We start from the raw sequence: 12,005 nt of genomic DNA on the forward strand, positions 1-12,005 counted from the left end.
ACGTGCGTCTCCACAGCTCTAACTTTCTATTAACCCCTGCCCTACTCTCGTCAACTAGCACCACATCATCAGCAAAGAGCATACACCAAGGGATCTCACCTTGTATATCCATTGTGACCTCATCCATCACTAAAACAAATAAATAAGGGCTCAATGCTGACCCCTGGTGTAGGCCTATGTTAATAAGAAAGTCAGTGGTGTTGCCATCACATGTCCGGACAAACGTCGTCGCATCCTTGTACATATCCTTAATGAGGGTAATGTACTTAGTTGGGACTTTGTGCTTCTCCAAGGCCCACCACATGACATTTCTCGGTACTTTGTCATATGCCTTCTCAAGGTCAATGAAGACCATGTGCAAGTCCTTCTTCTGTTCCCTATATCTCTCCATCAATAACGTATCCATCATCTAAATTTTATTTGGGCTGTTATTTAGAATTCGGTCTAATATATAGGATTTTTATTTATTTCACGTGGCTCGTCAGCCCAGCTTGTTGTGTTTCTTTATATATGATAGAGCTCCGACTTTCTTCCGTTTTCTTTTTTTCTCTCTCATTTTCTTCACCTCTCATTCCTTTTTATTCCTTCGTTGCCTGTTCCATCTTTTGCTATCCTTTCCTTCCTATCGTCATTTTCGTTTTCATTTGTTTTCATCTTGCCAATCTATTTAGTTTATTTATTTCTATTTATTTATTTCTATTTTTTCTTATTCTTTTATTTAAACTTTCTTATTACACATTTAGTTGTTTACTAGCTTCATGCCCGTGCGTTGCTACGGGCAGCAAAAAGATTCATAGCGCAAGACACATAATACTTGATTAGAAAAATCATAAAATACGGACCAAACAGAGCTAAAAAACATATGCAATCCATCATTGTTTTGCAACAATGCATCACGGCTTATCATATCAAGCTTTACTACAATAGGGCCAGCTGAGAACTATATATCAATATTACCATATCAAATAGATGCATAAATACTTCTATATCGGTAGGAGTATGCCACAAAGGAGTCATAGTATTCCATTTTCAAGTAGGAGTATGCTTTGGCGGGCAACAACAGCAATCAGCAGTGGCGTCCCTGAGCTACGACTACCTTGGCTGAGTAGAGCAAGAAAGCAAGCCCACAAATAGTACAACTGTAATGGTTTATTTTTGCATGATAGCAACATGGAAAATATAGCACAAGCATACCTTCACTTCGGTTCCCTGAACCTCAGCAACTTTGATAAATTTTTCACCATTAAGAGAATCAATTTTCCATTTCCAGTTAGTTGATACTGTCCATCTGCTCTGCACTGAGCCGTTGTGGTTGAGACACAGGGCACAAGCACCCCAAAATCAATTTAATATTGCTGAGCATTTGATTGGAATAATTTAAACAACATGCTATATTTTTAGGAAACACATATAGCCTGCAGAATGCAAGTAGGAGTATGCCACAAATGATTCATAGTACTAGCAGGTACCCCCGTGCTTCGCACGGGGCGGGAAGTCCGAAATTTGGCATATAGAATTTCTGAAACAATTGAACCTAAGAACCAAAAGGTTGGCAGAAATATGGAGATCTGAGTCTATGAGGTACCTCTCATAGAAATGGCAATGATTAAGAATGTATGAGTGCACCAAACCTTAAAGCAATTGATTTCCATGCAGTTGTTTCAGTTGCAGAATGATTCAACATAATATATTTCAGTTCTCTCTTCTCACCCCCAATCAGCAAAAGGCAATCATGATTAGTCAAACTGTTGGCATCTGAACTGAATAATTATTGTGCCATTGAATATCCTAACATTTTAAACAAATAAGAATTCATGGAAGATTAACAAAATGGGCAATCAAGCAATAAAACATGTACATAGAAGCACAGACATAATTTGAAGGCCACTCAGATAGGAAACCTGCATTCTAAGCATTACTATTTCTAGTTGAAAAGGATGAGCCAATACAGAAATGCAAAGAAGTATCGTAAATACCACCAACGAATTATAATCACCATATTCATTACTACTGTGAAAAGAAGCTAAAATAATAAGGGTGGCCCCTGCTATCTTGAAATAATCTCTATCCTGCTTAAGGACATACAATACTATGCTCAAAGATATTGATTGATGCAAGCGAGAAATAAGAGATTGAAGACATTCAAATAACAGTAGTGAACTGTGAGAGGGTTTTGCACTTTTGTTTACCCAAGTACCCATATAAACTTATTAAGTAGCTGGGCTCAGTCGATGAACAGGTATCAGCGTGGAAACTAATCCATGTGGGAATTCTTCCATGCACGTAGATGAAGACTTGGCAAATAAATAATAGCAATTCGGGATGCAGTATACCATGTAGAATGCAAATTTTGGAGAAACATCTAGCTTGCTAAGACATATTTGGTAGTTGCACACATATTCCAGTCTACACTTAGTATCACCGCTGGGCTTTAGCTGAACTCAAAGACATTAACAAAACATATATGTCGCGTAGAACACAACATTTTACCTCACAACAGGTCTAATACTTTAAGCAAGTTCTTTTTCGACAGTGAAGGACACACATCAAGGAGATTTATCATAGCTGCTGTCCTCCACTGTGATATAGAAGCACCGCATTCTTCTCAGGTGTTGTCGTGCCGGAAAGTGGTGCATCACTTTCGAGCCAGCTTTTCTCAAAGGTGCTTCCCAATTACAGGCATCAGCTCAGACTCACTAAGTTACTCATATCACCCAATAAATTTACAAATCAGGAGGCCAGTCACTCTGCAAGAATTGTAAGTAGGCATCAGAGTATATATGTATCATATAAGAAATCTAACTTGGGGTGAAGGGTGGTGCTGGATTACTAATTGTACAGGTCACCTTTATTCTATGGTTTTTTAAAATTAATTTGGGGTGGAGGGTGGTGACTCTGGCATTGAATCAACTCAAGCTCACGATCCTCTCGGACACATATAGACATTGCACGGTCCCGAAAAATCGATCTGCTGCAACCCTGTAATTAGGAGAGTGAATATATGTAGAAAAGCAAATGCAAAGGTGAGATACCAGGGTGGTTGGCAGCAGCAATCTCCTTCCCCATGGGATTGTTGGGCACCAAATTCACCTGCACAAAGCCGGCACTGATGACATGGCATCTTTCGCATCCAAATTGGAGATGCTCTGCAATGTAAAAACATTGGGGCTTTGAATTGGGATCAGTTCTTCTTACCTTAAGAGTCGTCGTCCACCTCGTTGGCATCGGCTGGGAAGACCACTGTGTAGCTGCAGCGCAACCAAATCAGTAGATGAGAGGGGGAGAAGCAAGGGAGGTCGCTCCATGTGGCTCGCCGTGCTCGCCGAGCAGGATGTGTCGCGCGGCCGCTGCGCCAGCTGGTGAGGCCCCGCTGCGCAGCCTCAGCTTGCTGTGGAGGGCCGGTGGCGCACCGCGCACGCCGTGCCCCTGCTGGGCACCGGGAAGGCCGCCGCCGCGCCCTGCCGCATGCTGATTCGCGCGCCGGCCGGAGGAGCTGCCGACGGGCATGGCACCCGTGCCCGGGAGGGTGGGTCGCGGGGCTCGGGAGGGTGCGGGCGTGCGGCGATAGGGTGGGTGTGGCCAGGTAGGAAGCTAGAGGAAGCATCGAGAGAGACAGATGCAACAGACGGATGGATCATTTGGCCATGGATATCTAACGGTCATAAATAAGGGGAGACGTGGCTTCTTGTGGTGCTGTTTTTGGTATACAAAAATAGAGAATATGGTAGATTCAATTTCCATGTACGCGCACAAGCATTGGTTTCAAAGAAAAAATACAAGCAGAAACCTCCAAACCTGAAATCTCAGGTGGATATACCATAGAAAATGACGGAGAGTGCAAATACATGTGAATTACCTGAAGCACGGCTGATCACGCGAGGCAGCACCGCAGAAGCATGGATTCCCACTCTGATCCCGCAGAGTTGCAAAAGTAGCTTTGCCCCTCTTTTCTTTTTCTTTTTGGTATTGTTCCGGTGAAGCAGCACGAACATGCGATTGCTGATGACAAGCCTTCCCTGTTCCTCATCGACCTCTACAAACTTGAGAGGCAGTTCTTTGCCAAGCACTAACAATATACCTGAAGATCTGTAGAGTATATCTTGCAGCATGTGGTCATCAGCCTCACGCAGCTCAAAAATTGTTCTACAACAAATGGTATGGGTCAAATTGCGAACAAATAAGAAATAAAGATTATCCATTCTAATTTAAGTAGAAAAGAAATAAAAATTAGCATCAGCATTGGAAATTGGAAATTCAGTACTCAACCTCATGTGTAATCAACTAAAATAGCACACCTTTTGAATCATGTTGATAAGTTGCATCCAAGGTCTCTTCAGCAGCATCTTGAAAAATCTGGTGACATGCAGGCTTATAGTCTTTCTCCTGCACACAACCAGGCGATGGTTCCTCGTCTACTGAAGTTTAGGGCAGACTGGGGCAGAAAGCGTGGACATGGAACCTGAAGATACAAAAGGAGAAACATGTATAATAGTACAACCGTTTTGCAAGTGCAGCCGTTCAGTGTTGGGTTGTCATGTTGGTGGTTTTGGAAGCACTCACAAAGGTCTGGATAGCAAGGGAGGTGGTACCTGACTGTAGATCAGCTTGCAACTCATGCCTTCAAAATCTGCAGAGATATGGTCGGTCAATAATGTGCGATCTATGGTCAGCCAGAATGATGATTCTGATATGGATGTCAGCTAAAAAGAAAGCCCAACTATTCGCCTGACCGTAACACAATATAAATTGATATGGATGTCAAGTACAAATCAAGTTATAGGAACAAGGCCATTTCTGCACTTTCAGGCAGCTAGTAATTAGGTGATCATGTTTATTAGGAAAACTAACCTACTGGAGCTGTAAAGAGGTAGAGAAGGTGATCAGTGTAAGTACGAATTATGTTACCTGAACTGGTTTTTTCCTCAACACTTTGAATGCCTTTGCCCTCATTGATAAATCACCCTGTCTGATGAATCAGAGCTTTGAGTATATACCAGATGGCAAAAGTTTCTTTTTGATAAATATATAGAGCTATTTAAAGTCTATAAAATATTTTTCCACTTCATTGTGGCATATCGGTACCTGTACAACAAATATAGGACTAAGCGTCAAACTCAATCCAACCTTATGCGTGATCAACTTAAATAGCATACTCTTAAATCATTTTGGACTTTAGGAACATACGTGCAAGGCCTCTTCAGCATAATCTAGGTGCACGATATTGGGTCTGATAACAGTTTGCATCTCTATTATCTTGAACGCAATGAAAGTAGTGTCAAATGTCAATCTAGTGACACTGATGCATTTAGGTACACGCAGATTTACTGAGAGGCGAAATCCTTGAAGGATTCAAGGAGAGAAACTTGAGGTTGGGGTTGCTCCAGCAAGAATAGGCTCCACCAATCAACTCCATTGATCAGCTCCTTCTTGGGCAAGTTCAGCACGAACCAATTCCTGAGGTGATTCTGTTTAAATTAATCTTGATTGATCTGACGGAATCCAAGAACATGCATATACGGATTAGAGCTTAGGAAGTACCTACAGATGTCCTCGAGCAGCTCGTGCGACAACATCTGCTGCAACTGCAAACGACCTATTCGTGCCCCCGCCGCCGGCCGCCGGCATTATCCGAAAATCCGCATGGGTGACACCGCTGCTCTGTGCCTCCGTCCCCCTCCCATTCACAAGCAGCTAGCTCCACCGTGTTACGGTCGGACACCCGCCCGCTGCTCTCAGAGGGGTTACTTGACGCTGTCGCGGGCCGCGGCATGGTCGTGCCGTGGTGCTAGCAGGAGCGCGTGCTGGCGCACGCCCGCAACCGCGTGCTTCCTCACGCACTGCAGGGAGTCTGGCCGGCCGCTCGGCAACAGCGCCCTGGAGCTCCTCCTCCGACCAAGGCGGGCGCGGCGGCCGACGAATTAGGGTTAGGGTTGCGCGGCGGCGGCGGCGTCTTGGATGGCGACGGGGAGGAGGGGTGGGGCAGGGGCGCGTCCGCCTCTGCGTCGGAGGCCTCGGACGCGGACCCCGACGGCGCCGCGGCGGGCGCGACCGGGCGCTTCGGTGCCATGCGAGCGGCGGCGGGCGGAGGAGGATGACGCGCACCGGCGAGTGGAGGAGGATGCGTGCGCCGGCTGCCGGGTGGAGGAGGAGGACGCGCCCCGGCGGGCGGGCGGGGGAGGAGGAAGCGCACCGGCGGGCGGGGGAGGAGGAAGCGCACCGGCGGGCGGGCGGGGGAGGAGGGCGCGCGCGGCGGCGGGCGCGGATCGGACGGGAGGGGGCTGGGCGACATACGAAGGGACGGGGCGACGTACGAAGGGAGGAGATCAGCGGCTGCGCGCGAATGATCGGACGGAGGAAACTGGCCGCTGGCTGAACCAAATTTGGTTCCCGCGGATCGCACCCCGCGACGTACGACGGACGCCGGCGTCCCGCTTACATTTCTATATGTTAAAGCTCCACGGCTCCGCCGCAAGCCATTGGTGCACGACAGAAAAAAAATCAATGGTCCACGCGATTTACATCGAACAGCTGGAGGTGCTGCTTCCATCACGCCGGCTTTCTTGTTTGCTCGAATCTTCTCGGGTCCTCCCGTCCTCTCTCCTCCTCTGTCCCCCGAGCCTTATCCTCTCTCTTTGCATTTCCTCTTTCTTCTTCCATCTTCTCCCTTTCACTCCCTCTCATGGCAAGCTCCTTCCGTCCGCCTGCCCTCCGCCCCCGCGACATCCATTCCTTGGCGAGCTCCGTCCGTCCTAGCATCCACGCACGGCTCCTGCCATTCTTCCCTAACAGTCGCCATTGAATGTGGCTCAGATCTTGCTCCGTCCGTCCATGCGCCTTGGTCCTACAATGTGGTCATGATGATGGCCATCCGCACCTGCAATTAATCTGCTCATGTCTAGGTATGCAACGCATTGTTTACACTCCATGCTACTATATTTGGACCTATTGGTCACAAATCTACAGAAATGTAATTAAAGAGTGATTCCTAGGGTGTTAGATTTAGTCCTCTGCTGCAAACTAAAATAATCCTATTTCGTTCTTTTTGTTTTGGAGTCACATTAAGTTACGTATAATCATATCTTCCTATTGATTTTTGTCAGTGCAGGTTCCTGTGGCTTCTGTGCTAATTCATATACCTTCTTAGACAGGGCCAGTTGTTATCTACAGACGTAAACAGGTTGGACATAAATATCAACTGATGCAATTCTTCTTTTCCTTGGTACCCTTTTAACTTTAAAGCCCCCTAACGATGTCTGCCCAAACTGCATACTACTAATTCAGTACCATTTTCTATTTTTAGTGCTAATTAAGTTCAATTTACCTATTTTCCCTCTGTCTGCTTCATCTGCCTCAAGGAGGGGGGGACTACTACCTCGCTCATACCTTCTACATCAACTCCATCATTACTGGTAATGCACTATTTATGCTCTCCCCTTCTTCCTCACATTTCCTATTGAGTTCTTCATTTTCCTATGGATTGAAATAGAAATATACAGCTTCTTATAGGCTGTTTGGTAAGCAGTTAAAGTTCCTGCATCTACATTTACACCATAAATGTACATAAACTTTAAATGGATTGGCAATAATAATAGGCATACTGTCTCATATTTACAAACTAAAAATTACCTATCTTGCCTACTAAAAATTACTCCGACATGTACATAATCTCTTTCCTACACCCTTCAATTTGGAATCTCTGTGTCCATTTAGAATTTGAATTCCTTTTTCGTTACCTTTGCTTTCTATGTGCCTACTATCTGCATTTAGCACAATCCATTTGCTATTACTTAAGCTAATTTGCTCTTCTAATACTTTTTCCTGTGATTCATCTTTTTTATTTTTTCTTTTCTCTTCAATTGTATTTACCCCTTCTTCTTCTTTTTTCCCTACTACTTTTGTACAATAGTCCTAGGAAGGAAAGCTTGAACACCTGCATCATCACAAATACACCATGTTCATAAATGGACCTTCTCCAATTGCCCAAACGAATCCTAACATTACGCAGGTGAATTTCAAGCTCAACAAACGGTATTTTCCCCCCCTCATATATACCACACCTAATTCATAATTAACCTTTGCAGACTCAGATCGTGAGCCAAAAGAACTGGTAGTTTACTCCAACAGGTACATATTCCACCTGCAAATCCATAACCTATTTCCTCGCAGAATTTTTAAAAAAAACACACACACTGTAATCTGTTACCTTCCAGTCTTCCAGCAGCTGACGTGATCTACACCCATGAAGATGCCCGATCAAGATGGTTGGTTACCAAACTGCTGCTGCTGCTGCTTGTAGATTTTTATTTTGTTGATTCTGCTGTTGATGAGCACTCCTCTTCACCCTCAGCTGACGCAGCTTTTGATATATGCATATATCTCTACGAATGTAGCACATGTGCACACGCCCATATGTAGGGGAACCTATCTACCTATATGTAAATAGTCAAACTATAACCATCCTATGAACTTATAAATATGAACAATGCTTACTTATTTATAGCTACTTATGCAATATATTTGCACATTTAAGATTTGCATATGAATATATAGCAAAATACACTAGAGCGCGTACTCGTAATTTTTAGGAGTAGAGAAGATTTCCAGTAGCAGCACCGGCCACGCAGGTCAATGCTGAGGCTCACGGCCCATAATATTTTACCCTTTTTCTTTCATCTTTCACTTATTTTTCTAGACTATTTATTTCCTTCCACTTTTTTTCTTTATATTTTAAATTTTTCTCTTTCTAATCCACCTCTGATTGCATGCAACATCCTTTGCTTCTCATATAGTCATATTCTGTAGATGCTATCTATGCATCAGCTATGCATATGTGTTGATTCTCTAGTTGATTTATGACCAAAACTCCAGAACATAACCAAAACTTTTCGGGAAAGCTATATTCTACCCGGGTATTTTCTCCTTCTCCCACACTCGATTTCTTCCCCGTCGCCTTCTTCTCCTCTCCGGCAAGATTCGGAGCTGGGACTTAGGGTTTGGGGTTGGGGTTGGGGGTGGGGTCCGGCGGAATCCTCCATTGCCGGACCTAGAGGAAAGGTCGGGGGAGGCAGGCCGGCCCGGCGGAGTTGCGGGCGCGGGGGCGGTGAGGCCGGCGGTGGTGGCGCCGCCGGGCGGACGGTGGAGGAGGCCGGTTGCGCCAGGGCGGGGCGGGGGCGACGACGGCCATGGCGGGTGCGGCGGCGCCGAGAGAGGCGGGCGGAGCCTCGCACGGGGCGCGGGAGGGCCTGGGCGGGGGCGACGGCGCCGAAAGGGGCAGGCGGAGGAGCCGCGGGCGCGGGAGGGTGTCGCCGAAGCCTCGCGCCGACCGCCGGCGCGGGGCTCCGGCGAGACCCTCCCGCGCCCGCGGCTGGGGAGGCGGGGCGGTGGCGGGGGCGGCGGCGCGGGAGGGGGAAGCAGGAGGAGGAAGAAGGCTGAGGGAAGAAGATGAACAGTAGAGGGCCATCCACCGTTGGATTAGAATCTGATGGCTAAAAAAATCGAGTGCGAGGAGAAGAAAAAAATGCTGGAGTGTGCTATAGTTAGCCCCAAACTTTTTCGCTGGAGGTAAATGATGATGGACGTACAACGGATCGACGAGGTCGTCGATTTGCGTCGGGAGGAGCAAAATACGTCTTCGCCGAGCGCCTTCAATACGGAGAGAGAGAGAGCAGCCGACGCTTCCCTCGTCTACGGCTTCTTCCCCGTTCCCCCCAGGATGTCGACGGCTCCCAGCACCGTTGTAGGACGCGCCGTCGCTCGAGGCCGGCGGCGGAATCCGGTGTGTGCGCGCGAATTCGTTTGGCCGCAAAGCTTAGCGCCTTCCCCCCAAGTCCAACTCCATAGACCCCACCCCCCGTCCTCAATCCCGCCCCCCCAAATCCTAGTTGTTGACGGCGAGATGTTGCGGGCACAGAAGGATGCGGCGGCGGCGACTCGTGAGCTGCTCAAGGCAGATGGCACCAGGATGCGGAAAGCGGCTCAAGCATCCGCACAGAAGGGGACCTCGTCGGCATCGGCGTGGAAGGAACCGGTGGCGCAGATTCGGAAGGCCCATGCGGGAGCTGCGGCGGCGCGGGTCCAGGGGCGATCTGCCGCAGAGCAGAGGAGTTTGCCGCCAGAGCAAAACGGCATGGGTGGATTTGGCGGAGCTACCTCACCAGCCTCCTTCACCGACAGAACCTGCTTCTTCAACGGCAGCTTGTTCGGCGGCTCTTCACAAAGCCCCATGGCTCAAGCATGGATGCACTCTCAAGTTTCATATACTGGATCATGGTAATCATTCTGTAGCTTTAAAGAACTTATAAAATGAAAGGTACAATCTAGTTTGAAAATGACTAAATGAGCGCATGATAATGTCTGAATGTTCTACAATTGTTACGCTAATATCTGATGGATTTTAGCATAGTCTGATAGACATCATTGCCCTTGTCACTTAATTCAGAATGCACACAACATAGTTGGAACACTAGTAGAGAACTAAAATGGCATTAGGTTCTACTATGAAATTATAGATCAATAAATATTAGGAAGATATCTTGAACCAAGTTTTCATCAGCAGTTAGAATGCTGGAACAGAACATGTCAGGAAGATAGGATCCCTGCACTCTGAATTCTGAATACTGAAAATACCATTCAGTTTCGTCAGACATTGTAAGCAGTTTCTGAATTCTGCACTGGTTCATCAGATGACCTTGGGCGTACATTTGCCAACTTCCATCAAACTATCTTTGTTTCATTTTGTTTCATTTGTGGACTAAGCATGCATTTCTTGTATATGCTTTAATTAATCTTTTTACTTGTATATGCCATCGAACCTATTTGGCCAGGTGGGACTTGTTCTGGGATATCGAAGAAAACACAAGTAAAATAAGGACTAGGAGTAGTTGTAGTTCCCATCATCACGCAGGAGGTGGTGGCTATATTGAGTTCTACCCGTGAACATGTCATATTTGTGCCAAATGTATCCAATTAAATCCTTTATTGATTGTTTAGATACTCTGTTGATCAGAAAAAGATGATTTTCTATGACATGTAAGACCCTCTCATGGCTCTGTCTCAGAGTTCATATTTTATTTGACGAAGTCCTGGTGGTGCAATTTAGTGCATAACAGAAAAATTACTCATTAGCTACCTTTTTGTAGCACTGAGCTGTTAGACAATGTAGCAGAGCTGTTCTTGAATAATCTGTTTGGGCACTATATCTGTTAATCCTTTACACAGTAATGGCTGTTAGACAATTATGTTAGACAATTTAGCAGACATGCTCTTCAATTGAGGTTTAGGCACTATATCTGTTAATGCTTGACTAAAATGGAATTTCAGCAATATGATAATTTGATTCATGACAACTTTATATTCTGAATGCTAATCATTTGCAGGGATAACAATCCAATACCTCCTAGAGGATTCACAGATTATCTCAATCCTAATTTGTCACAAAATTTTCATTTTGTTGGAGGACCTTCTCAATTTGCCCCATTCAAGGCGTCGCAGACTATGCTAATTACTAATGTTTTCTTTTCAGTTTCCTCACTTTGAACTGTCATATTGTAGGAAGTCAAATCTGCCTAAAGAAGTTGATGCCCTGGTAGTGAAATGTGCCCAGGTTGGAGGCTAAATATTTCAAGTGACTGAACTGTGTCATTTAGGCTGTCTGAAATGTGCCCAGGTTGGAGGCTAAATATTTCAAGTGACTGAAATGTGCTCCGGAAGTGAAATGTACCCAAGTTGATGCAACTCAAGAATGATTTAATTGAGCACATATGGCATCCTTATGGGCAAAGGAACAATTAGAGCAACATGTGTAATCAAATAGTGACTTTGTTATTATACTATATACATGTTTATTTTACGAGTCATGTGAATTATTTAATTGTATTGTGGATTTTCTCATGTATGCAACAAAATGGCTACAAAGATCATGTATGCACTAGATTACCATGATTTGTGTGTTAAAGGATGAATTAAACACTTTGCAGACAACCAAACAGACAGCTCATTGTACAAAC

General features: G+C 45.6%; 1 protein-coding gene and 2 long non-coding RNA genes across 12 annotated transcripts; 2 read left to right on the top strand and 1 right to left on the bottom strand.

The window, feature by feature from the left end:
• Positions 1-861: 861 nt before the first annotated feature.
• On the bottom strand, positions 862-6,210 carry LOC120677808. Of its 8 annotated transcripts, none has more exons than XR_005676453.1 (9): positions 5,539-6,156; positions 4,906-5,454; positions 4,590-4,627; positions 4,296-4,459; positions 3,857-4,143; positions 3,196-3,248; positions 3,033-3,090; positions 1,195-2,979; positions 862-1,101 (listed from the first exon to the last, which is right to left on the bottom strand). It is a non-coding gene; the product is annotated as an uncharacterized LOC120677808 (long non-coding RNA). The 8 variants fall into 8 exon arrangements; XR_005676459.1 differs by lacking the exon at positions 862-1,101 and having other exon boundaries at positions 2,304-2,979; positions 4,906-5,082; positions 5,185-5,454; positions 5,543-6,202; XR_005676454.1 differs by lacking the exon at positions 862-1,101 and having other exon boundaries at positions 2,304-2,979; positions 4,906-5,082; positions 5,185-5,454; positions 5,539-6,194.
• A 367-nt stretch (positions 6,211-6,577) lies between these two features.
• Positions 6,578-8,462, top strand: LOC120677807. Of its 3 annotated transcripts, none has more exons than XR_005676450.1 (6): positions 6,578-6,899; positions 7,101-7,177; positions 7,356-7,409; positions 7,907-8,005; positions 8,082-8,124; positions 8,211-8,462. It is a non-coding gene; the product is annotated as an uncharacterized LOC120677807 (long non-coding RNA). The 3 variants fall into 3 exon arrangements; XR_005676451.1 differs by having other exon boundaries at positions 7,106-7,177; XR_005676449.1 differs by having other exon boundaries at positions 6,587-7,177.
• A 936-nt stretch (positions 8,463-9,398) lies between these two features.
• Positions 9,399-11,979, top strand: LOC120677809. The gene is made up of 2 exons (XM_039959008.1): positions 9,399-10,269; positions 11,551-11,979. The coding sequence occupies exons 1-2, from the start codon at positions 9,566-9,568 to the stop codon at positions 11,612-11,614; spliced, it is 768 nt and encodes a 255-aa protein (XP_039814942.1). The 5' UTR covers positions 9,399-9,565; the 3' UTR covers positions 11,615-11,979.
• Positions 11,980-12,005: the final 26 nt, after the last annotated feature.

The sequence above is a fragment of the Panicum virgatum genome, chromosome 6N, assembly GCF_016808335.1.
Source record: "Panicum virgatum strain AP13 chromosome 6N, P.virgatum_v5, whole genome shotgun sequence".
NCBI classification, from domain to species: Eukaryota; Viridiplantae; Streptophyta; class Magnoliopsida; order Poales; family Poaceae; genus Panicum; species Panicum virgatum.